The following is a 26902-nucleotide window of genomic DNA, read 5'->3' as shown; positions in this document are numbered from 1 at the left end:
AAGGGGACAGTGGTGTTACTCTCCGGGCCTCTTTGTGAAAGAGCTATCCTTTACATATCCTTGAGGTAAAATTGGTGACATTCACAGATCTCACAGTCACTCTCTGTCTACATTATTTACTTCTAAACCAAAATGAACTGTGGTCACTGAAGACCAGCGCAAAATTGTTAGGCAGAGAATTTTTAGTAGCAGCACATTCAGGTCTATAAATATGCCAGAAATATTTGTGTCACAAATAAAAATTTCTCTTTACCCAAGAGAGGGAAGGGAGGCTAACAGTTCTTCGCAGCACGCTGCAGGAGTCCCTGGTCTGGTGGGGGCTTCAAGCCCAAGGTATTCCTGCTTCGTTCTGCAGTGATGCTCCTCGTCTGCACCCGGAGGTCTGCCTTGGAGGGAAATACGTCAGCTGGTTCTAATGGAAAAACCAAAATGTCAGCCTTAAAATGAGAAGTGATGGCCACGTTTTAACAGGATTTAAGGTGCTTACAGCTTCAAATAGCTGCCTACTAAGATTTCTGAGAATATTTTTGGGCTTAACCCATATTACCTTTAGCCACCTAAGAATATTTTTAAAGTCATTCTCTCTGAGAATTTTGAGAACCTTTTGAAGTTTAGTAGGGGTAGGTCTGAAAGAACAGGAGACAAAAATAGGACAAAATTCTGATTTGATAATTTTTAAACTTTTTTTGAGGTTTGTCTGTGTACTTGTCCTTGCACTTCCAATTGACGTAATGTGAAGTAAGCCTGTATAGAGCAAAATACTCTGAGAATGTTTCACTCACTTTTTTTACAAGTGCTACACAATTGAAGTAGGGAGGGGAAAGCCTGCCTTGGAAAATGGTATTTTCAGTATTGGTGTCCAGGCCTTGCTGTCCAAATACTTGCATCAAGTATTCCAATACGTTTTCAGTAAGAATTTAATTTAAAGTTATTCTCTAATTGAAAGAACAACATGGGTCTTTGAATTCCATATTTAGTGACAGAGCTTGAATTTAAATGGATCTTAAAGGATCTGAGATTTTTCCCGACAAGCAGTAGTCCCCTAGTGTAAAGGGATGTTGTCTTCTGCTCCTTCCTGCCTCCAAAATAATGGTGCAGAGGACAATGCTAGGCTGTGAGGGCATTTGGGCTTTGTGTGCTTCCCCCATCAGCTCTCATAACGGGGATTTGTATTCATAACGTAGCTGATGATTCGTTTGCCAGCACACAGCTGAATACTTTTAGCTCATTCAGCAGTCTGTGTGTTGGCGCAGCAGTCCTAGTGGAAGCAATCTGTATGTGCTTGGGTCCGGATCTTGTGGCAGGTGTGCAATATAGAGAAGCTACCCCTTTGGGACAGGCACTTCCCTGGCTCAACCCACACCGTGTTCCCTGGTTATGGTCTGGGATCATGGCTCTTACTGATGTTCATCTGCCGTGTCAGAAAGAAAATAGGACCATTTTGCTTTCCTGTTTTTGTTGTAATGTCGCAAGGATAGTGCAGCATGGTACAAACACCGTGAGAACAGAGCTTTATGACATACTTTTCATCAACTACCATGTTAGTTCCAAAAATGATTTGTAACCTAGATTTGTCTAGATTTGGCAACTGAAAAGCGGGGGTTTGCAACCAAGGCTTTGGAACATGCACATGACTCAGTTTCTGTGCAGAGTCAAGTGTGTTCAAATTATTTTTTATGGGTTAAGAATGTACAGAACAAAAAAGGTAAAGACGAAGAAATACATATTTGTTCTCTGATATTTTTGTGCAACTTGAAGCAAAATAACATGTTATGCAGATTGGACTTAAGTCTTTTGTGTGCTTGCATAGTAAATATTAAGAGCTTACCAACATGTGTGCATAGTTTCCCCTCAAGTTAGGGTTTAACTGCTATTTTTTTAGTAAGTTAATTTGCTAGATAAAGTTTGTGCTTCTAAGGAAGTACTTTCTCTTCATTTCTCATTTATGAGATAACTTTTTTTTTTTTTGAGAAATTTAAACTAACCTTCATTTCTGCATTTTTGCCAATATTACAGCTACAGCATGAAACAGCTATGAGTCCCAGGGTGCTGAGTCTCAGTTTTAGCTAGTCTTCTCCCTGTATGCAGGCAGGGGAGAATAAATACGCAAGGAAGTATGAGGACAGAAGGACTTGGAGGAGAAGTGGCAATAACTTCACTGCTTGTTTCCCTTTACCTTATACAAATGTGGCCATGCAAACGCCACACACTAAAAATTGCTAAAGTAAACCTTGATAATGGGAATATTGAGGTGCCTTTGTAAGCTAAATTATAGCCGTGGTTAATTAAGTAAAAATGGTGCTCCAGCCATGTTATCTTGGGCACCATCTTAAATGGAGAACGTAGGAGGAAATAAAACTCCCTCTCTCTTGCTTCTTCACTTGCTGGAGCATTTATTTCCCCTTCCCCATATGTGTGCTGTGAGAACACTAAGCATAACAAATAGTGTTTGCATTTAGTTCTGAATACACTGAGGTCCGTGATCACTCTTATCTTTGTGAAAGCAAGCTCCAAAGCATGTCTGGCTGCCCGAAGAGGTCTCGTTTCTGCACGTGTGATGGATGGGTTCATTGATCTAATGAGGCATGGCTGTTGTTGGAGGTCGTGGTCACAGAAAGAGGGAGGCAATCTGTCTTTAATGAAGGGCACTTCTATGGAGCCCTTGAATACCAAGGCAGAGATGTGGCATCTAATTTTTTATTTGATGTAGGGGGCCAATATCCTGTTTTACAAAAGTTGTTATTACAGAGGATGTGAGAGCTGCATCCTGTACAAACTTTAAATGTTTTAGATGTTTTGGCTTAGTTCCCGACTATAATGGGTTTGTAGGTTGCAAATGCATGCGTTGCTGAGGCCAGATCTCTGGTTGGATAGGGAAATGCACAGGTGGTGCAAGGCTGGGCTGTCTGAGCAGGCTTGGGAACAGAGGTCTCACAAGCTGCGTGCTGCCTAGCTGGCAGTGCACGTCGTCAAGGGGTGCATTATGGCTCAGGGAAATTTCTCAGAGCAATACCCCTCATTGTTAGATGGTATGTATGTATTTTAAGTACCACTACGGGTCATGAGCTAAGTGACTTTTACATGCTTTTTTTGTTGGGCCAGGGTCTGAAGGTGGATTCTTTCGTAGCCCAGGCGAGTTCAATAACTTGTGTTGCCTCCTTTTTTCTTTTCTAGACTGCTTATAGACATTCGAAGTTGACAGTGGCGAGGACAACTGAGCACTTTTCACTCAGATCAAGAAGCAGCAAATTAAGAATAACAACTTTTGTTCATTGAGCTGGTCATAGTTGGACTAGTGAAGCATAGATGTAGAACTAAATACATTACCAATCCCCTTACACATCTGATTCATTTAGCACTGCTTGCATTTAAGGTCTAAAAATGAGAATGGTTTGTCATGGTAGATTTATTTGATATTTTAATTGATTAGCTTAAAGACTGTGTCTGAATATTGCATATTTGGCTGATTTCTCTTTGAAGAGAAGATGAAACACTTTCTCTGAGGATGAAGAATGCTAGTTTTTTCTCCTTGCTTCTGCTCTAAGACCTGCGTGAGACAGAATTAGCAAGGGGAGGGATGACTACAGCTTCCTCTGGGCTCAATTATGTAAGATTCATCCACTGTGGTTCATTCAAATTTCCGTTCTTAGGTTTGTTCTTTGACCAACTGAAAGGTGGCAGAAATCACCAGTGTTGTTGGTACAGAATCAAAACTAGGAAAGAGCAGTGCGTTCACCTGAAATTTGGAAGTGTGACTCACGTATAGACTTTGTAAAGCAGAGTGTATTGTGTGCCTACTCACTGAGCATACCATTCAGCAGTAAAATATGTAATGTGATGGCAATTTTCTCTTTACTGGTCCTCTTTTGTTTGTTAAGGCTTTGATTAGTTTGAAATCACCAAACCAAACGCAGGTTTAAATATTAGGTGTAATGCAAGTACAGGGCTAATTATAAATGTTTCCTTTTTGATTTGTTGACATGTCTCTTTTGAGCCCAATTCTTACACTGTGTTCATCATACTGGTATCTGAACAGACGGCACGTATACTCTTTTAGAGTAGAGGAGGATTTACATATACCAATACTTTGTTTATCCGAGGTTAAGGTTTCTTTTAGAAGTTCATAAAAGCAAATGTTTTTTGCTATATTTTTGTTTGTTTTACAGGTTGATCCTGCTTTGAAAGAAAAATTAAAACAGAACAATGTGACGCTGGAATCTGAATATAAGGTAAAATAAATCTATTGCTTGGGGCTCATAACCTTGGCTACCCTTGATTACTCTGGCCGCTGGTGGGGTGGATCTGTCCCTATCTAAAATTAGATCAGCCATCTGCCTTTGACTCACTGATGTCCAATAAAAACAAGGTTTTATGTAAAGAAAGGTTTTTGAACATGCAGTGCTTCTTTCTGAATACAGCTTTGCGTTGATGTCCAGGTGTCAAGTACAGTGGTACAAATAAATTCCACTATGTGGTTTACCTAGTCTATAAAAGTAGAGCTGATGTTGGACTTGGATGGAATATGTATACGTACGTATCAACACTTCTACCACATAGATTATGATGATCTGTAGCTTGAAGTACAGAACAACGTACTGGACGTGCTGCCTGCTACTATTTCTCGTTTCTTAAAACTTCTGTGTAGCTTTGAAACAATTGCCATTACTTTTTCGTAATTTCAGAAAGTTTTATAGAGAAATATTTCCTTCTTTTTTCAACAACTTTCTTCAAAGATTACCAAGCTCCAAAACAGCTATTTTGTTAGGAAGACTGAACACCCCCCCCCCCCCCCCGTATCCAGAAAAAAAAGATTAGAGATAGTTCTGATAATTTTTAATGTTTTTAAATTACATGGATCAAATATCCAGGTAACACATTATCTATCCCCATGGTCTTTATGTTGATCACAGATTTTTCTTTGTCTTCCCATACAACATTCCCGTCACAGGCCTTTCAAGATCTTGATTGTGATTGCATCCATAGCTCTCATACTTAAGTGTCTAAACAGTAGTACATGGTCTTGCTAATAAAACTTTTCTTTTACGTTCCTCTTTTGTGATTCGTCTGTGAAATAAAAATAAATTTTATCTCTTGCACTTTTATGTATGTAATTTTGCAGAACATCTACCTACCTACCAGGTTTATGATAATGTTCTACCATTATTGCAAATAATTTTGGACCATCCTCGCTCTACAAAGAACTGTGTTGTATGGTGTTGGAAATCAAATATTTGATCTATGAGTACATGTGGGAAGCTCAACTGGAAACACAAAACATACACATCCATTAAATTCTGATCACCTCTGCAGTTACTCTGTATCTCACTTTCCCTATAATGTACTATAAGGCTATTCTGATTCATTTATATGGAAGAACCACAAGCTGTAAAAAAAACCACAACCCTCTGTTTAACTCACTACCTAACCACAAAATCAACTGATCTGTATTCAGATATGGTTAGCTTTCTTTCCAGCAAGATAAGTAAATAGTTGAAGGATAATATTTAATGACCATAATTGGATCCGCTTTATGGAGAAATCAATGGTAATAAAATACAAGTAGCATAACAACATATTACAACCCTACTTGGGTAATGAGGCTCCTTCCTGATGGACAGAAGTGACAGAAGCAATCTTACTTTTTCTTAATCTAAATCACAGAGAGTTGCCACGCTGCAACTCTTCTAAAGTAGTGCTTGGGTGTTATAGAGGGCAGACCAGTTCAACGAAACAAACGGATTTAAATTTCCACGCAACGAGAAGAGATTCACATAATTGTTTTGACTCTAATCTCAATGTGTACTTTACTATGGGCACCAACTTGCAAGCACTAGGCATACTCATTTCTTGCTTTAGTGAAACTGGTAGAATCAGGAGCAATTCAGCTGTCAGCCAGGTACTCTACAGGCCCTGTGTGAGTCTTTGACAGATTTAATCAATATTACCTCTCTATTCTGGTAGACAAAATCTAACCAGTCACGGAGTTACTGCTGACATTAGGAGAGCAGTTTTCTGTGGACCTCATGTGTACCAGTATAGGGATTTATTTCCTCCCCCTCATCTTTATTCCTTTACTTGTCAAAAATGCAGCTCTTAAGAACATCTTATAATTCTATATTTAGGTCACAGTGGAGGATAACACTAGTGGCTGTTACTAAACGTAGCATAGTAAGAGATCAAGGGCAGTTAAAAAAAAAAAGTTGCTGTTTTGATATATGAAGCATTATTTTACAATATTATTAGCATTGTATCTGCAGCTGTTACTGAGGATACCACGCCAGCTGTTTGGAAGCATGATTGCATGATGCATGCAGATGTCCATTGCCTGTGCCCCCTGCAACTCAAGACTTTAAAAATTATCTTATTGTGCTTACAGAAATGTTTATGTTGAATAAATACTGGATTCTTTTGGAATGTCATAATTTCTGCTAAAGCATACATCTTTATGGCTTATTACAAAAACCAAAAACATTTCTCATATTTCAAGCTTTGAAGTCTGCACTTGGTCTTCAGCATGAGGGTGATGAACAAAGATCTAATCACAGGTATCATCCATTTACTGAGAGGAAATTAACATTAAGACATTTTTACCTTCTGGTTTACTAAATACTGTTCTCTCAGATTATACAAAATTTACCTTTTTCATAGAGGACTGTTTCTGGAAAGTATACTGTTTTGAGCAAGAATGAATTTGCATATATAATACATACTGCTTTTCTTATATCTCAGATCTGTTAATAATGCTATTTATCTTGTGTCTTAGGATGTGCCAAAGGAGCAAGCTACCTTTGCATGTGTTCTCTGTTGTTTATGTATTCCTCTCACACGCTTATGTGTCCTCATACGGCCAATTAGTCCTTGCTGCTCCCCTTTGCCTAATAAATCTTGGCTCTGTCCACTAGTGACACGGGTACTAATGGGAATGTAGTTCTGCTGCTGAGCTGCGCCTTGTAGAACACATGGTAAAAAATGTCAGGTGCTTGACCTGTGACAAAAGCCTAGAGTATTTCATTTGAAAGCACAAAAATATTGTTTGAAAGAGGGAGATAAAGGACTGATTCTTGTGGTGAGTAACAGACTTTCTCGTGGATGTCTAAGAATCACAATATATTTGTTGGTTTAAATGTGTTGTCAAATGAACATTCCTTATTCTAGCACTTCGTTTCTGTACTTTTGTGAAAATAATGGTCTAGTACACTAAAAAAATGTGGCCTCAATCAGTTACAGCAGACCCAAAGACAAAAAATTGTTTATGGTTTTTCAAGCAAATAAGAACAATTTCAAAAAGAATGTATTAGTAATCTACAGAATTAACATTTTACAATGGAAAAATCAGTTAGGTTTGAATCAGATATGTTTTTAACCAATGGGAATTGAAGGCAGAGGGGTAAAAAATGTAAATTATAAATGTAAAATGATTTCTATGGAAATTGCAAATGAGAAGTTATAAAGTAGAGAAGATTGATAAAAGGACATCAGAGAGTTTTCTTTTAAGTAAGCTGACAAGTTGACATATCTAGGCAATATTGAGTACTTTTTTCAGTGATCCCGAAGAAACTGTGAAATCATTACTAATGTCCAAGTGACACAAAAGTATTGAAGTAGTTAAAAGTACAGCCAGACAGATGCAGAGACCTGTTTGTATTACTTGTTAAGCAGGGCGCATTAGGTGAGCAAAGTACCTGTTAAAATAGCCAGTTATTTGTTAAAAAAATGGGAAATGTTAAAAAAATAAAAAATGGAAAGATACCAGAATGTTAAGAAAAAAAATAAAATGTATCTTTCCATTTTTTTTCCAGAAAGAATGTTGATTATATTGTGTATATGTATATACCTTCATAAGAAAAAAGTACTAGCTATTGACAAGTTTTCTAATGCAGGAAAAATATTAAAATTAGAAGTAAAGTCCATTATTAACAGAGAGGAACATCATTTGAACACAGCAGCAAGAAAAAATGAGTTTTCTGTCTTACAGAATATCAAATCTACAAAACTTTAAAAAGTTTTTTTCAGGTGGTTGTGCGCTGTTGATCTTGGCGTTGGAGGAGTGAATGAACCTACTGCTCTGTGCATAGCCAGGCTAGAGAACCCTTTTCTTGACTTAAAGTATATGAATATGTGGCAGGCTTTTTTCTTCATAATTTGATAGATCACAGAAGGTCAACATTAGCTCTGGACAAACATGTAAATGTTTGTCCTGAGAATTACAGCAGAAGTGTTGTAATTTCAGTGTTAAAATGTTTATCTGGGACAGTTCAAAAAGTAAAAGCAGTGTATGGAGAGGTGGTTTGGGAACATAACCTGTGTATTTGCTCTTTTAAGAGTGAAAGAAAATAGCATTTGAATAAGCTCTTGTAAAAATGATTCAAAATGCTTAATGCTTGTTTGACTTGACTTGGGGGATTGTAGTCACAGCAGAATGGGTGAAACATTTTTTTTCACAAAGTGACACTGTAGTGACATAGTAATTTATAGTAATCAACAGATATCGTAGAGTACATGGACACGAGGATGGTTCTGGTAGGTATTTCCTGAATACCAGTGGCTGAAATCTGCAAGCACCTTGTTGCTGCCGTTACCAGTACCAGAGGATTACTGATTTTGTTGTCTTGGAATTAACAGATCGGCCTGTTGGACTGATTAACTTCAGTGTCTGAGCTAGATACTGGTGGCTAACTGCCTTGAGCTGTTTGAGAGGGGTCAGAGACGGGCAGAAAAAAATCTGCCCAAAGTTGTGACACTGAATGAGGATGAGATACTGTTCTTTCTTCCTTCAATCACTCTGACCCTCCCCACGCTCTCTTTTTTGTCAGCATGTTGTTAAGAAAAGCTGCTTCCAGTCAGCCATGGGTTCTGTCTGTCCTCTGGGTTGTGCCTGGGACAAGCCCAGGGTGAAGTTGCTTGCACTTCATTTTACTCACATGTAAAATGGTCTTGAGAATTTTTATTTCACCATAAGTCTTCATCACTTCTGTTTTTGTAGAGATGAACAAAATGGTGTTAGTTTGTCATCAGTGGGGACTGCCATGGGCAAGAGAGGGAGAGGATTTTAGTTAAAATAGTTTGTGCTACTTGTTTTATTCTGAGTGGGTATGGCATAGGATCTTGGGAAGAGTTTTGGAAGTTTCCAGGAAGCAAGACACATAGCCTCCTGAGGGAAATGCACGGGACATCACTTTTTACCAGTCTTATTTCTGGAATTCATCTCTATTAAACAGACCCGTAAATTCTTTTCTAGTCATGTTTCTAGCATATCTCTTTGCACAGGATTTTCTGTAGCCGTGAGCTGTTTCTTTCATGTGTGTTGCATCTGCACTTCCCTTATCCCCATAAGAAGACACTGATTTCTCATAGTTGTAAAAAGCAAAGTGAGGCAGCTAGGAGTGCAAGCAGGCAGCAAACCTGATCGAGACATGTAAATGCCTGTAACAAATAATCTCTGCTCCTCGCCCTCTCTCCAAAATAGACATCTTTGCAGCTGTTGCACTCCTTGGATGGTTTTTTAATCCCAGAGGAACTGAGCAGCTCTTAGCATGTTAGAGCCAACCCTGTGTGTTGTCTGTCTCTCTCTCTCACACACACACAAAGGGTTTGACTATGGAAAGTGTCATCGACCCAGCATGACTGAATTCTTTCAGTTATTGTCCTAGGGGATGCTGCTAGCTCCTTCCAGGCAGTATTGGGAACGTTTCCCTGTGCAGCTGACTACGTAGATGTAGATGTTAAGCACATCTCTCATGTTAATGGGCCCCTAGTGGTGAGTTGTTAGATCCTTGGTATAAAATATCCGAAATAACTTTCAATGTATTGTATGGGAATTTAGCTGCACAGTTGAGGCTGTGTACATTCCTCGCACTGCCTGCCTCTAAAGAGGATGCAGCAAAGCAAATAGTTTCTAAGGAAGCTCTTGTCTTAGCGATGAGGCAAAGCAGCTTTTTATAAACCACTTCACATTTGTTTTGCTTAGCCCTTTTTTTTGTCCATTCTGTAAACACTATGTGAAATATTCTGTGACTGCAAGTGTACTTTCTGCGATGCTCACGTAGGGACACAAGCTATATTTTGAAATACTTCAGAAGATTGTTATACAATTCTCACATGTTCTTTACTTGCTCTCAAGTTATTGTTATCTATATTTAATGCTCAAACTGTACTGTACAAATGTACTCTGCAGTAGCAAGTTACTGTCAGAGAGTGGGATGCTGTCTTAAGAAGTGACAGGTCTTCTCCAACCAAAGAAAGACCCCAGACTTTACCTTCTAAAATCTCCTCTTTGTTCTTGTAAAAATTTAGTTAGGTGCCTCGATCCTTCTCAGTACAGCAGTCTTGGTGATTTAATTTTGAGGACCTGTTGGTTCAGACAGAATGAAGGTGGATTTGTAGAATGAAGGTAGATTTATTTGCAAGTTACTTGTTTGCTGTGCACTCAGCAGTATTGCTGAGAAACAGCTTTACTGTCCTTGGCAATACAGTGGGGGACTAACACCTATATTACTGTCCTCATCAAACGGACAGGGGATCTTAGTCACAGAGAAAAAGGGAAGTTTTTTTTTCCAAAATGAATTTGCCCAATAACAAAAATCAAAAAGTCACCATTGATGTCACTGAAAAAACTATTAATGGCGGAAAGTATTGAAGTTGCTCTGATAACAGCTAGCCAAAACCACAGTTTCTGCAAAGAGAAAAGCATTCTGCTTCAGCATATAAATTGACAAGCAAGTTCTGGAAGACAGACGAGTTGAAAATCAGCAGGAAAGTGTAGATGAGAAACAAAGTTCTAACCTACAATACCTCTGTATGTTACCTGAGCTAACGGAGACCAGGACAGAGGCGGCGGCGTGTGAGAGGCAGAATATTTAACTCAGCTTCTCAGAAAGATAGACTAGTTAATACGGTTTGCTGCTGATTTGAAGGAGTATGGTTACTTTGAAGTAGTCCTTGAGTGGCCTGGATTTAAGTTTAATTTGACATTATTATTGTAAACCTGCTGTAGTTGATTCTTTTCTTGTGCCCACACACTTCTGTTAGGCGTTTCACAGTGGCAACTGATCATTTCTTGTTGTGGTAGTCTCTTAGCCTTTCCTCTGATATTCATCACAGTTTTTTTTTTCTCTCACATAAGAAACCTGTAAAAACTTATTTTTCAGATCTTTTCAGAGGGAAAAAACCATGTGTGACTCACAAGTCTGATATGTTTTGATCCTTGTAAACCTCTTTTTTGATTACTTGTTTGAGAGTATATTTTTTAAATTATTAGAAGGATGTATTGTGCCAAACTTTATACACACAGTGAAAACAATTGTCCTTGCTTAAAAACATTCAAGCAAGATGTTTGAAATAAACCTTCTCTGTGTTGTCAGCCTAAAAAATTCAGCAGGCTTTTGTGGGCTCCAGACAGGGAGCCGTAGACATCATTTCAACAAATGGGCTGTAGAAATCCGTATGCTCTTCCTCCTGGCCACAGAACTGCAGGTTTCAGGTGGTGTTTGTTGCTTCTTCTGTGCTCCTGCACTGCAAAAGGTCTCACATCCCCTTCAACCAAGCTCAGCTTTATATAGCTGAAGAGGAACCTGCACACATCCCAGATGTCCATCCCTGGCTGCTCCTCTAGTAGGTGGATCTGCTGCAGAAATGAGGACAGACCTCTTCAGATAATGCTCTTCTCTTCCTGAGGGGTGTTAACCATAGATCAGTAAAACTTCCAGGTACAGGGGAAATGGAAGCTATGCTACATGTATTTCATTGCTTAAAATTAAAAGTGGAATTTGCTGAATTTTGGATGTTTGATCTTGAAGGTGTAATATTGCACTCACGCTATTCTTTATAGGTTGAATGTTTCAGAATTTACATTTTTGCTCAAGAAAAGAAGATAAGCTAAAAGTAACTGACCAGTGCGATTTGAGTTTTCTTGACTTTACCCATAGAGCTTGTGAATCCTTTGAATCCAGAAGTTCATCTTGGATGGTATGCAGGTGTAATGCATAAATGGTATTGGGTCATCCGTTGAGATTTAGTGCAGTTTTTAAGACTTTCTCCATTTTAAGAAAGGTGGAGATCATGGAAAACCCCAATTCTTTGATAAAAGTCTGTCTAGTGCTATTTTCTCTTACTTTAAAAATTCAAGACTGTGTAACCATACGGGTCTAACAAAGTACCTTAGTTGTTTGGTTTATTAAGTAATTTGTATCACTGTAGCACCTTCACACAAGGCTTTGAGGGCACTCTACAAACATTAATTAAACTCTATGACACCTCTGAGGTGGAGGCAAGTACTGTTTTCATTCTTCAAATTGGGAAAATGATGCACAGAGAAATTGGTGGTGCAGTTCTGTGATACAAAGCTTTGCAACATAGCCAGCAAAAGATGTTTGTTTGCTGTCTGTCTAGTGATTCCTTCAGCTGTGCCAGTTCAAGTGTTTGCAGTCTTATGCTTAAATAGAGTTAATTCATAAACAGTGTGTATTTGTTTTCCTAATCTAGTTCACTTTCTCTGATTTGGAGCACAGCCCCACACAGTGCAGAATTGGGCTAAGGGGAAAGTAATCTAAGGAAAAAGAGTCTCTTAACTGAGTTTACCATAAATTAATTAGTTGTGCCATAGGTGAGTGGCATTGGGTCCCACTGAAGGCAGCAACAAGAACTCTGTTGGTTTCATTGAGTTTCTTTGCCAGTCTGTAGCAAAGCCAAAAAGAGAATCAAACCTGTGGATGCTTACACGCAAAAAAAACCACCCTACATTTCTTCCCTTACTGAACAAAACTAATTAATTCTGGCCACAGCATTCTATTTCGTAACTTGCTTATGTATTAATAACATAAAAGCTAAGCATTCTCTAGTTGGAAAAAAATACGTATTTTTAATCTGAGGAGCACTAATCACAGATAATTAAATATACAATTATGTCACATCCTGTGGAAAGTGAGTGACATTAAGTTTTTATTAAGAAAATGATATGTCAGAGACATGGCTCTGGGAAAGAGCTGTAAGAAGAGAATAGTAACAAGGCCAGATCATAAATGATGATAAAGTTGTGATTTGCAGTCCCTCACAAGATAGCAAATACATTGTTAGCCTTCATTCTGCACCTCTACATCTGTGTGTCAGAACAATTTCTCAATCTATCTTTTATGGTCTTCAGGCTGTTTTGACACTCCAGCAAGAACAGCCAGGTTTAATGCACTTCTTTCATTGTCTCTCTCAGCCATGAGGATGTTCCTCCCTGGCTCAGCTTTTATCTGCAAATGGGGTTACTTACTACAATAATGGGAAATAATTGTCTCTTTGAATTGGAGTCATTTCTGTCTGCGGTGCTCATTGCACAATTTATTGCATCAAGCCAGGCAGTAAACAGGATTTTCTTATTCCCCCTTTCCTATGCAGGAAACAGATGAAAGCCAAACAGTTCTTGCAGGTGGCAACCTTGAATTAACTCCACCTAAGCACCAATAGCTCAAAGTGAATTTCTGCAGATTTCAGTTTGTTTCTTGTGGCACGATGACTATCCTGCAAAAGTGGAAGTCAAACTCTTTAAAAAAAAAAAAAAAGTATTTTATTGTAAGGCTTACAGGGGATTATGGCTTTTACTTACTAACCAGCAAGGCATTTGAACCTGCAGTTCCACAGTGATCTTTCTCTTTCTCTGTTTGCTGGTGCATTTGTGCCATGCGAACTGTTTAACAAAAGTCTTTAAAAGTCAAGAGTGTGGCAAACAGTTGAATGTTCTTTTTTGTTCACTCTGCCTGCCTGCATAGCTGCATTTTTTCTTGGATTTACAGCTTCTGTCAGTCCTGTACTTTTAAGAGGCAGTTTAGCTGATTTAGGAAGTGAATCAGTAGATTTAATGGACTACACTGATCTTACTTTAAACAGCTAATTTTCAATATCCCTTGGGCTATTTGAGACAAGTAGGGAAAATTGTGCTGGTCTGATCTGATTACATTTCATTGTAGTCTCCAATGATTGACTATTTAGTACATTTGAACTGGGAGGAAAAGGTTTTCGCTTTTAAGATTGCCAGTTCATATGGATTTCAATTTAGTAGAAGCTGAAGTAGTTTTACCATATTTAAGTGATGTCTCTGTGAAACTAGGTGGGCAGAGTCCAGATGGTTAAAATAAAATAATTAAAAAAAAAATTAAAAACGACCAGTCAGGTTGACTTCATTTGGAAAAAAACACTAATTTCTTGCCTGAATTCTCACTATACAGCATAGTTCAGTCAATCTAAAGGAGCTTTGTAACTTTGCAGCATGTGCTGCACCTAACTGGTAGAGAGAAAGAAGATACCTTCATTATATAAATATGAGAATAAAAAGGAAAAAATAGTTTCTCTCTGTATTCTTTAGACTCTTCAATTCTTTATATTTTAATTGACAAAAATTAGCTCTGTAAATAGATTCATCTGTTCATAGTTTGAGGCAATTCCATTTACTGTGCATAACCATGGCTGTTTTATTCTGTCATTATATCACAGTGTCTTTTCCAAGTACCTTTATTCTTTCAGTTGGAAGCTGTGAAAATGTTTTCTTGTCTTTGTTTAGATTGTGCAGTTTTGATTGTGCAGTTTCTGTTTTGAACAAACCTCCTCTCTGCCTCCTCTGTGCCTTTGTGAAGTTTCAGGGGCAGATTAATACAAACTTTTGATAAAGACCTCCAGTATACATATCTGTTCTGATAGACTTCTTTATGTAGTCTATCTTTGGGTACTACAAGTTTTGTTGTATATATTTTAAATGTTGTTTCTTGTTCAGACTCTGTGAGCTGAACACCTTTGGGAATAGTGTAGATCTTCACAGCTGCGTGGTACCTTTGTGTTTAATAAAACCAGCATGCCTTCCTTCTGTTCAAGCACAAGGTTATTTTCAGTGTGGTTTCTTTGAAGCTTCCATTTGAATCAGGTGTTAAATTCTGAATTTGCAAAGTGGATATTTGCTGATGCAGGGGATGATGTGTACCTTCCCTAAACACCCTCCTTCTCCCTCCTCCTATAGCAGCTCAGATCCTTTCTAGTTGAAATCAAATACCGGCTAATCATAAAATGTATAAAATAATGAAGGCAATTCTTCAGAAAGATCTGTGCCAACTCCATTGTATGAAAAATTCAGTTGTTCCTACCTTGTGAAGGTCTCCTGTGTTTGTGCATGTGTTCTCATATATCTTCTGTTGAACGTTGCCTAATTTCTTTTGATATCTGACTAACCTTGTTGCAATTTCCACAAGTTGTAGAAGTGACAGAAAACTTTTACATAACATGAACTAATAGTAGCAGGTCTGTTATAGCTGTTGAATTATTCTGTGACTATTATTCAAGTCCCTCAGTATTTGCCATTTGTTTGGATGACTGATAGTAGGCAAATTAGATCACAAGTTCAGGCTAGGGTTAAGTATTTTCTGGTGTGTTTTTACAGCACTTGTTGAGATGAAACCCTAGTGACAAATCAGAGGTTTAAAGCCCAATGCAGTACGTCTCATTACTGGTATGCAATATTGCCCTATTCACTAGCATGCAGAATAGCCCTGGTTCCAGCAGAGGTGTGCAACCCCTCCTCGGTCTCCTGTCTGATGCAGCATCCCATGCTGCAGGCTGGTATGCAAGACTTGAGGTCTGTGCCTGCCGGGAAGAGGTTTCTGCATCTCTGCTAGTAGGATTGTGGAGGTGAAGCATAAATTTGTCTTCCTCAACAGCAGCACTTGGTGGGTAAAATCAGGAGGGCTCCTGTTCCTCCTTTTTGTGTACCTCTAAGGCTAGCTAAAGACTCCAGTCACTGCCCCTTCTGACTGGGGATGATAGGAATAGGCAAGGATTTAATTTAAAATCTAGCTAGTTTTTAAGTATCTGACAGCTTGGCCAGTTAGCATATCCCATGTATGACCTATCTCTGGCAGTTAGTTGCCTTATTAAACTAAATAGTACAAAGCATCACATAGCTCTCTCAATGTAAAACCACATGGGTTGGAGGGGATTGCACTGTTACTGGCTCTTAGTGCTAGATGATTCCTCTTTTCCAGTATGCTTTGTATCTGTGCTGACAGAAACTTCAGGTCACTTATAATGATCTTCTGTTCGAGCTATGCCAACGCTTTTCACTTCTACCTGAATAGTAGGCAGACTTGCGGATGAAGAACTGATCTGGAAAACAAGGTGAGAGTCAAAAGAAAGAATGAATACAAAATACCTCCTTCAGTCATGTTCGGATGTCGGTATTCCTGTTCTACATGTTTCTTATCTGTTGATGAGCAGTAATGCCTACCTTAATCATCGATGTAGCTGTGTGGATAATTCCCGATTTTTTTCCTTGTTGAATAACTTTTGGAGGGTGGATGAAAGTTCATCAGCCCAGTGGTGATGCTGTTTCTTGTGCAAATAGAACACAATTTATAATAATACATATTTTAAATCATGGAGCCGTCAAAGTGACACAGTTGTTTTTTATGTTTATCTGCAGAAACTGGAAAAATCTGACTTGGATAACTGGGAGAACATCAGAGGACCCCAGCTGTGGGAAGATTCCAGAGCTGTTCAGAAGCAGCGGCGGGAGGCTGCCCGTCTCAAGACAGAGTGATCGAGCAAGCCTACTTTGCTGCCCGCAGAAAAAGTCTCAGGCTGGACTATCTTTTTTTTTTATTCCACTGTCAGGAACAAACATGGGAGGACAGTATTGCTCTGAGCAATTCATGGCAGTGTGTATAACTCTGAGAGCAACCCAAAAGGCACCATGTTGTATGAAGCTCTTTGTTTGCATCCATTTGCACAGTTCCACAGGCTGTATGTGAGAGTTCTCAATAAAAAAAAAAACACAAACAGAAAACAACAGCTGATTATTTTACTGAGTATATCAGATTTTTTCTTTTCCATTTCAACAATTATTGTTTAAAACTGAGGTGCTTCAGCAAGAGATATAATTTCAAGAGTCACTTCTCAGTACCACGATGAGAACAGCAGTGCTGTCATCTAGATGTGTGTGATCAGACAAATGTCGCTTCAGAGAGCCCCTGCATGACTTCAAGCTCTTAAGCTTGGAAGGGACTCCACAGGCATATCAACTGTTCAGGAACAGTGAGCCCATTTGTGGCTAAATAATATTCTTGTGTTTCATTTCCAGGAGCTTGTCTGTGCAGAGGCATGTGCAGAGTGTCAGCTGGAAATTGGTCAAATAATATTTTTTTAGCTATGGGCAGATATTTGTGATTGGTTTATTGATGCTTTTGTGCAGGCAGGACGTTTGCATTGGAGCTTCTCAGCCTAACTTGTAAAACTCCTTTTCAGGGGAATGGAGCAGTAGAGCACAGATGAACAGATTCTAGTTTCAGAGCGTTCAGTGACACCTATGTGTAAATCCCTTGGGAACTCACAGAGGTATGGTCTTATTTGTCTCTGCAAGATATATGTCACATGCAATCTAAATGCTATAAGGAAAGGATTAAAAAGTTAGAATATAAGGGCATTAAGCTCTGCTAGAACTGGAAAAGAAGGAAATTAATTTCATTGTTTTGTTATTCTTTTTTTTACCTAAAAGGTAAAATAACATTCTTGGGCAAATAAGATATAAAATAGGACGGGTAAGGAGCAGCTGAAACTACCTACCTTGTTAGGCAACTTTTCAACTCTTAAATTCAAATTCTGGTGCAGTTCTACCGGCAGCAGCAAGATTGAGTGCTCAAAGGTCGTGAGTGCATTAAGTACAGTGACAGAGTCTTTTCTGAGCTAGGGCTCCTGCTGATGCTGGCATCACGGCTGCTGTTCATGTACTAGCTGGACCACTGGAAATGCTTCTTTATGTTCCTGGGCATAGACCCATCTTATGATGATTCTGCAAATTCGTTATCTGTTTCCCAGAGGATACACATCTTCCTTTTCCCAGCCTTGACTGAAGTTGCCATTACTTTGCATATGGAGAGGCAGGATTAGCTCCCAGTCTTGCAATACTGGCTCGCAGGGTGGACCTATACTTCCCCTGAAACAGGCATGTGGCTTTCTAGGAACAATGTGTAGGAAAAGTTACCCCTTCCCCAGGGGAAGAAGAAAAGATATTTCTCTCTCATTAAGCCCTTACGCATAGCACTTTTCTTGATGGACAAAACGCTGCCTATATACAGATCCTGTGTATTTTTACGAATTTGATATTCTACAAAAGTATTTGGTGCACAGCAATCTTATTTCAACAGTTTTGGAATGTGGTTGTAAGTAATTACTTCCTTGTAGAACACTTTTGATGTTGTAATTTAAGACTCAGTTTTGACTTTTGATATTTCTTAGATGGTCGCTTGCTGATAGGAGGGCCCCCAACCTCTCTTTTTCACAGGCACTACATTTCCTGTAGTTTCCATGAGCATATTTGTAACTACCTTTGAAATGGCATCTCTGGAAAGTGATGGAATTATTTCAGCATCTCTGAGCAAAAGTGACATGCATTTGGAAAACTTTTTAACTTGTCTCTTTTCTTCAAGTCATATATGAAGACATAGTCCCAATTAGAATATTTACTGATAGTCCACTAAAAAAAAAAATCCAGTGTTGTTGAATCATTTATGAATTTCAAACAAAAACAAAAAAAAAACTTTTGACAGGTACAGGAATTGTACTGCTGTACTCTTCATTAAATGGGGAGCGCTGCCTCAGGAATTTCTCTTTATTGTCATGCATTTGGACAACAGCTTCATGTTTTATATTGTGCTTTTCTCAGCCACAGAATTGGAAGTAATGCATATGAAGGGGCCATGTTGAGAGAGTCATTTAAAGTCTCTTAAGTTATCACGCATCCCAAAGTAGAAGGCACTCCAGAAATGTAGAGATTTATAGTTCATAACAAGAAAGAGAGAGGCAAACTTCAATTGGTTCAGGATTCATGCTTAGTTTGGCTGCTTATTTTCGAATTACCCTTTGGAAAGCCATGTTACGGCATTTCTGATGATCTTCAAGGCACCTGGGGACAACCCTGTTAAGTTCCTGAATCATTATTCTCAGCCTCCAGAGCATGTAGCCGAGGGGCCAGAGGTAATGAAACACAACTGTCTGTCTGAGACACTGATTGACGGTTTTGAATTCTCTTTGGTAACTGGAATGTAGTGGTCTTAGGAGAATGAAAACAAGACTTCAGTAGGAGGTGTGAAGTGTTAAAGGGGTAAAAGAGAGCGCTGAAGAAACCAGGTCTTCTCGTCAGTTTTGCAGCTGAAATGGAAAATAAAAGCCAAAGAAGTCAGGCTGAGTGTCCATGTATATATATACTACAAACAAACAAACAAACACAAACCACCTGGAGGAAGCATTTACTTCTCAGAGAAATTGTGAAGGTTGGTCTTTGGGGTCTTCTATAACAAGAACACGAGTGGGGCACAGAAATGGAGCTGTGTATGTGGGAATCTGTGGGTCTCCAGGTATGGGGAGAGCTCAGTGTGGGTATCCAGCTGGATGCTTCCCAGCTGCAGCCCAAAGTGCTAACCAAACCTTGCATGAGATCAGCCCTGTGAATTCTACTGAGTTTGTTTCTCCCATGGCACTTTGTATGTGCAGACTCATGGATGACCCCAAAGATAAAATGTAAAGTACCTTAATTCAGCTGTAACACAGATGTAGAAGCTTAGCGAATGCTGTAGCTACTGTGATCTAAAAAGATTTCAAAACCTGCTCAATAGCATAGCAGTTCAAATTTCAAAGCTTCTGAAATATATTTGGATAACATCTTGGTGTTAAAAACTTTTAGAATCATGCAGAAGACAGTCTTGCCAGTACTGATCCTCCAAGATCCTGAAAATGGCTCCAGCTACCCTAAAAAAGATTGTGCCATAATGAGAGAGGAGTGATGGGACTTTCAGACCAGAGTATAGAATGCAGAAACTTCTGAAAAACTTCTTATACATATCCCATCAGCAGCTGGGGAGCAATCCCAAAAAGCAGAGGGTTGCTAACTGATGGGTGTGTGAGGATATGTGTCCACACTGCTGAGCGCTCAGATCAGGAGAAACCCATTTCTTCACAGAGAAGCAGCTCCTTGGAGTGATTTGAAGGTTATTCTGTTCATTGGATGTTTTACATCAACAGTTTTTGCTTAACTGTATGTACATGTCTGTAGGTGAAAATTAAAGCAGTAGGTTTCACCTTCAGAAATACCTGTGTAGATCCTTGTACTTCGTGATGATCTTGCATTTGGTCTAAGTTGCTGTGTTTGAATTTCCATCAAAAGCCTGGGACAAGTTTCATTTTGATTTCGTGTGTTTTCCAGAGGCTTTTCTTTCTGTAAGAAATGGGAAAGCCTAAACATTATCCTTTGCTACTATGTTTGTTATGTCCAGTGGAAAAAAAGTAAGAGTAAAGAAATGAGAGAGAAGAAGGGGCTGATCTAAAGTCTTAGAGAAAGCAGAATAACCATTTTGACATGAAGGTGGTCACAGAATTTTTCCATAAACTTACTTTTAGAAAGACTGCTTTTTCCTCAGTGTTTTCAGTGGAAAGCTTCTTTTCATCCTTCAGTGGAGTAAGGGTCACAAAAAATTCCGCTGTGTTTTAGACGAGCTAACTACAAGTCTGTAATCAAAGGAAGGTAATTGCACACTGTTAGACCTTCTTTTCCTACGAGGACTTGCAGCCAGACTCGTCCAATGCACAAATAGTCTCTAGATTTAGAAACAAAAACTCCATACAGATGTTTTCCTTAAACTCTTCCTTACCCCAGGAGACCGAAGCAGTCTTTCCTACCACTGGCATCAGACTGGCCATATTTTCTTGCTGAACATGAGCAGTTAAAGTCTTACTTAGCGCAGACAGGTAATTAAAGTTTCATCCTTGCCATCTCTATCCTGCTTGGGAGGTGTGTTAAAATTAAATTCAACCAAAGCAGCAGCTGTTAGTGCCGCAGAAAGGACGTGTAAAATACGGTTATGCATTGCAAATGTGAAGAGTTGAATGTGTCACAGTCACAGTCATTTGAGGGGAAAAAAAACAAACCAGAAACAAGGGAGCACTGTGTGTGTATTACTGTGCCTCCACAGAAGAAATTTATCTGCTTTCACCCAGTGTACTTGGGGTCTGGCTTGGTGTGCTTCAGTTGATGGAAAAATGGCCATACTTAATCTGACATACCTCTTTCAAGGTAGCTGATGAGATCCTTGGTGTTCAATACCAACCCCACTGTGCATGTTCAGTACCAAATCCATGATGGTGTCGGCCTAAGGAGGCCCAGTGGCTCCCAGGAGTTGTGCTTAATCCCAGGAAGAATCGGGCAGAACCCCATCTGGCTGCCCTATAAATCCATTTCCCTCCTGTCTCCCAGTGTTCTCCCTAAAAAGTAACAGCTTAGTCTCTGAGCTGCTTATTTCTAACGGAGCTGACTGCAAAATGTCCCCCGCTTTTTTTTTTTCCTTTTTTTTTTTGTGTTCCTTCTCTACTGAGAATTGAAGAATAGTGGTTTCTAAATTAATTTGAAGATGTTTTGTAAAATGTAAGCTCTGAAACACAGACCCAGTATTATATCCCCTTAAGTATGGCACCCTGCGTACACTGGGTCTCTTTTTATCTTTAGATACACAATGCTGTGCTCTCTATTTTATGTACAAAGGAAATTAAATGTACTTTTTTCTTTAAAAGATGAGATCTTCATCCATCACCAGCTGTCAGTTCCTAATAATGTTGCCCAGAGAAGTGTTATCTGTGATTTAGTGGCTTTAGTGGACTATCTTTTTGTTGAACAGAGGACAGCAGAATAAAATTTCAGCTTAATATAGCTCTTTTCATACTCCTTCTGAATAACAGAGGAGTAGAGGAGAGCAAGTGCAAAGAATCTTGGCTTCCAGGCTCAAGTTCCTTCCCTGTTTTGTAGTGCATAGGGCATTTTAAGAAAGAAAAGGAAAGAAAATGAAAGTGGAAAAAAAAGGAAGTAAGAGAAAATAATAAAAAAAAGTGGAAAGAAAAAAAGCTTAAGGACAAAAATAGTAATACAAAACAAAGTGTTCTTTCTGACTGGTTCCTCTGGATGGAGTAGGAAGGAAAATTGTTTCTGTCTCAGGAAAAACTGGGCTTAAAAATGCTCTTGTCTCAAGTCGGAACAAAAAGTCAAGTAGAATATTTTGCAAGGTAATAGTTTTAGAAATGTTTTTGTTTGGGTGAACTGCGATGTTTTATTTTGCCTTTCATGTTTTTCTCTTCTTGATTCTTTTTTCTGAGGCAGCTTAACTTTGGAAATGAAAAGCCACAACTGATCTTTAAAGAGCGTTTTTCACTCAAAAGACTGTCAACACAGAATGTTTCAGCAGTTTCCAAAACTTTTCACAAAAAATATTCTCAGTAATTTGCCAAAATAAATCCCTCTCAGTGAACAGGTTGCAAAATGTCAATCAACCAGATAGAAAATGCTTTACAATATGTTTTTTTAACCAGCTATCCCAGCTATCCCAGTTGATTCTTTAATCAACTGGTGAACCTGCATCCTACATTCTGGCTGAGTGTGTCACTGCACACCTCTGTGGCTGTGTACACAAGCATTACGCCCAGCAGACAAGCACACGTGCATTAGTTAAGTTGTATGCTTGCAGTTTACAGCAGCTTTCATGACCTGTTTGGCTACTCATAAAAAAAAAAAAGAGCTGCCCCTTACTGCCTCCAGCATGCTGCTACCCTGGCCGATGACATTGTCACTTTCACGTTAACTGATGAAGTTGCCTCTGGAAACAAGTCCTCCTTTCTCCCTGCTTTCACTAATAATACAATGTGAATTTATTTCTGTTTATTTCATCTTAAATTATGTCATTTTGTATTAAGTATTCAAAGAGAATTCTCATGTACCATAATACAATAAGAAGAAAACCAACATTTTTCCCAGTCTACAAAGGGCACTGCCCCTGTTTAAATGATAGTTGTAGGCTTTCCATCATTTTAAGTTGCCTGTCTAGCAACAAATTGGCAATCAAAGATGGAAAGACTCCAGTCCTACTCAAATTCATATATATTTGAAGTGACCGTAGTCCATCCAATTCTGGGGTCATGTCTTACTGTCATTTGGCTCTCCACCCCACTGGTGATGCTTTTTACCATGCAAACGTGTTTTCAGTACAAAATTCTGAGATTGCACATTTCTCATAACAGGCCTTTTGGTCTGTGAGCTCCCTGTGAAGTGCAAGCATCCTTATTGGTCATGCTAGAAAAATAAACAGCAAAATCGTTTTTATTTTTTATCAACCTTTAAGAGCAGATGAACTTGAATGTAATTTGATCAAGTCTGTAAAACTTCACCTTTTACAAATGACAGGAGGGGTTGGAAGGTTTAAAAGTGAATTACAACACTGTTTTTTAACTTGACTTAGGGTAGTAATTGTAATGGAGCAGCTGGGAGTGTTCACAGTATGTTTCAGCTTAGCTGAAAAGACCAATATTTGCAAATATCCAGAAATTTAAATTTGTCTTAAGTACTTATTTGAACACTGTTCCTCGACAGCCAACACAGATCATGCACTTTTTTGTTACCTGGAGTGAAGTTTCTGACTAACCCAGGTTATTCAGACTTTGCAAGAAAAAGCTGGATTTGGGAACCTGTACTTTCTGTGGACAAACTTGGTTGTCTGGTCAGTGATTTGGAGCACATACAGGAGGAGGAGACCTTATCTTTCATGTATTCAAGATTTCTTAGCCACATAATGAATTATTCACAACAGAAATTAAAATTTGAGCTGTCTTTGTCCCTTGAAGCTACATTGGGATGTGCAATGTTATCTGACAGGTGTGTTCTTCTAACCCATCCTGCACATGATCTTAATAATGCAGATATGATAATTTCCAGGTGAAGCCAGATATGTACATTACTACCTTCGACTAACCTCAAGGACTCAGGTAATTTGATAGTATCTTCTACATATATCATGTGGTATGTGGGGTTCTCAGTTATTAATCCCTGAGGTGTCTGTTGTTCCCCTCCTCGTCCCCCTTTGCTAGCAGCAGAAGGATGCACAGGGTTTTCTGCAGTTCCCTAGGGTTAAAACGTCAAAAGTTCTTCTCCCCAAAAGGATATTTCCTTTTATATATACTATATATATATATATATATATATATTCATTATGTTGCCGGCAGTGTCCGCTTTAACTGCCACATATTCTATACAGTTTTTGCATCTCTCTTTCCGTGTGTTTAGCTAATGCCAAGAACCTACTGAGAGAAGAGGTGTTAGTTGTCTTTTACACTCCCAGGCCAGAGAGAGCGTGATCCAGGAGCTCCTGAAGTACTGGACCAAGATATTTCTGTGCGTTGTCCTTTTCTCCTTGGAAAAGTTTCTTTTGCCTTCGGAGGATTCACCACTCTCTGTTTTACCTTGTGCAAAGAGGTGTAGCTGGAAATCTGAAATTTAAGAAACGTAGGATACCTTAATGAAATTTTAATGAAATATAAAAAAATGTAGAATACCTTAATGTCCCTAGTGTGTTGTTATATGACTTTATCAAATAGCTAGATATAGATATGCATACATATATAGACAGTCCCAAAGACTACATTTGCCAGTCCAAGAAGTCTCCTCATTTAGTAGGCAGTCTGGCAAGCTCCACTTTTGGCTTTAATGGAAAGTTAAGACAAAACCTTCCCATGGGTGCTTGGAAAAATACAGAGGGCTTGTGCTCCACTGCTGGTGCCCTTGGGCTTCTCTCCCCAAGCCCTCTGGGACAGGGTCATAGACTCTGAGTGAAGTTTGAAAATCAGATCATCTCTGATATTGACATCCTTTTAAAAGTTATTATTTCTTCTTTCTTTTGAAAAGCTTCTGAGTTTCTTGGCAACGTAATGATTATCTCAGTAAATTATTTACTTCAAAGATCAGCAGAAATTTTACACTGTAACACCGATCTTTAGATATAATTGCAATCCCAGCATTGCCTACTGCAGAGGCAGCGTATCTAAGCTATCTTTCTGAGGAGGGGAGTCATGTCACAGAGGAGGGGAAATCATAAACTTGTTTGAGCAGGACTGAGCACAGTCCTGTCTGCTGCATGAAACAGGCTAAGGCATCTTTCCTAATTTGAAAGCAAGTTTTGCTTGGACCGTCCTTCAGCCAGAGCACAAGTTGCATGGGCAATAAGGTCAGAGGATCTATAGTCTCCTCCAAGTCAGCAGGGAGCAATAAAAAGATATTTTCTGCCATTAAAGATAACCTTGTGTACAGCAAAGGCATGAACAGTGTGTCAGCAAACCAGCCCTTTGAGACCACTTTATTGATTCAGGTTTCTTGTAACATGCAAAACAGCATTATTATTACAGCAGAAAACTGGGCATAGACCTTTCAGGATTATGTATTAAGAAGAGCAGATCAAATACCATCTGCCCAACTTGATAAATTCTGAGTATTATTCCAAAGAGGTTTGCTCTGGATCTCCTTGGCAGAGTGCATGGGGGCAGCCACCAGTCACTTTTATCCTCAGTCCCCTTCCTATTATCACTTCTTGGCCTTTTGGCTAAGATCAAGTGTAGTATCAGCATAAGGCTCGACGTGTCCTTAGCGTGTCTCTTTGGAGACTCCATCCTGCCCTTGCAGCAGGCTGGATTCAGTGACCTACTGGCTCTTTTGCATCTGTAACTACTGTCATTCCTGCTCTTTAAGAGACCTGACAGCTTTTAGAAGTCAAGTCACCTTTAGCGTGCCTTGCAAGTACAGCTGATCTGCATTGGCCTGAATTACTGCTGTTCCAGAAGGCAGGTGTGCCTCTGCTTGCTATAGTGGGAGAAATTATAAAGCAGCTGGAGGTCTCAATTCCTTTTTTGTAAAGGCCAGCAAAAAGACTGTTTGTAATAACAGACTCTTTTCTTTTTTAGTTACTTTAACTCTTAGAGGAAATATGCAAACCTTTTTTGGGAAGAAGACAACGCAGGTAAGTCCTCTGAGAGTTTTGCACCCCTCCATTTGTAAGGTTCTGGGACCAGGCAAAAGCCTGGAAGCCCTTAAAATATTGTGATGATAATATATTGATAATACTTCCATATTTTTTCTGGTTTTGGTAGTTCCTGAACTTCCTAAATCCAAACATAAGTATCCACAGGGGGCGCTGTAATTGCCAGCCAGACTTAGTGCCTGAAAGCTTTTTCCAGCCCAGGCTTTTGTACCCAGATCTGTTAACTTGAAATGAAAAAGAGGCAGCCAGAACAGAGGGAAGGTTCTGACATCCCATATAAAGAGCGCTGAATGCTATTTTGTCTGGGATTTTGTTGGGACACTGGGTTTTTCTGTGTCTTTCTCTCCTGAGCTGTGACCCATTCTAGGTACTGTGACTGGAGATGGGTGCATCTGTTGCAGCCTGTGGTATCATGCCGGGGGCATGTCCTTTCCTTCCCAGTTTGTTTTTCATCCTGATGCAGCTGCAGCTGCAGCAGTCTGATCTCCCAAGGAGGTCTCCACCAGCAAATTTCAGCCAGAGATCTGTGCACCCTCTTCCTAGTGAATTTGCTCAGAGTGGTCCTTGCTTTGCTTTCTGTAGGGGGCACACCTTATGGTTTTATGTAATTACACAATGCAGGGTGTTTAGTTTTGCCTAAGTAATCCCTCAGTCATTCATGGAACAGGAAATCATATGTATTATCTCTGGAAGAGACCATAAAATGATATAGTAGGGCCTTTTGTATAACTCAAAGGAATTTCACTCCAGCATTCCTATGGTAACTGCAGGGTATCTTGCAGTCTGTGTGTTGGGGGAGACTATCTGAAAACTCCACCCTTGACTCTGCAGCTACCCTTTGCAGAGAAGGTACATGGAGGATGCTGTGAATTTGCCTTCCACCAAGGGAGGGCTGGCCAAAACCCTCCAAAAAGAGTCGAGGGGCAGCACCAGCCAGCTCTGCATCTTGGGGTGTAGGGAGGGATGTAGGAGGCTTCTGCTGCAGGACCCCCCTCGTTGGATTTTGTGGGAAGGCAGCAATGTCTTTCATAGCCTTAGTCTCCCAG

The 26902-nt window shown here is 39.3% G+C and overlaps 1 protein-coding gene and 1 long non-coding RNA gene across 8 annotated transcripts in view; one reads left to right on the top strand and one right to left on the bottom strand.

The window, feature by feature from the left end:
* Positions 1-16807, top strand: part of COX16 (cytochrome c oxidase assembly factor COX16) — a 48431-nt gene extending 31624 nt beyond the window's left edge. For all 7 annotated transcript variants that reach the window (XM_080595472.1, XM_080595467.1, XM_080595469.1 and 4 more), the window contains 2 exons: positions 4167-4229; positions 16445-16807. In XM_080595472.1, the coding sequence (XP_080451598.1) occupies positions 4167-4229; positions 16445-16561 (180 nt within the window). In that variant the 3' untranslated portion in view covers positions 16562-16807. The remainder of the gene's footprint in view (positions 1-4166; positions 4230-16444) is intronic.
* A 1701-nt stretch (positions 16808-18508) lies between these two features.
* LOC308196463 lies at positions 18509-24116 on the bottom strand. Its single transcript, XR_013952225.1, has 2 exons — positions 20407-24116; positions 18509-20230 (listed from the first exon to the last, which is right to left on the bottom strand). It is a non-coding gene; the product is annotated as an uncharacterized lncRNA (long non-coding RNA).
* Between the last annotated feature and the right edge of the window lie 2786 nt (positions 24117-26902).

This window comes from Anser brachyrhynchus (assembly GCF_964034855.1).
Source record: "Anser brachyrhynchus genome assembly, chromosome: 5".
Taxonomy (NCBI): domain Eukaryota; kingdom Metazoa; phylum Chordata; class Aves; order Anseriformes; family Anatidae; genus Anser; species Anser brachyrhynchus.
Note: the sequence above shows the minus strand (reverse complement) of the source record. Positions and strands in the feature narration are given on the sequence as shown.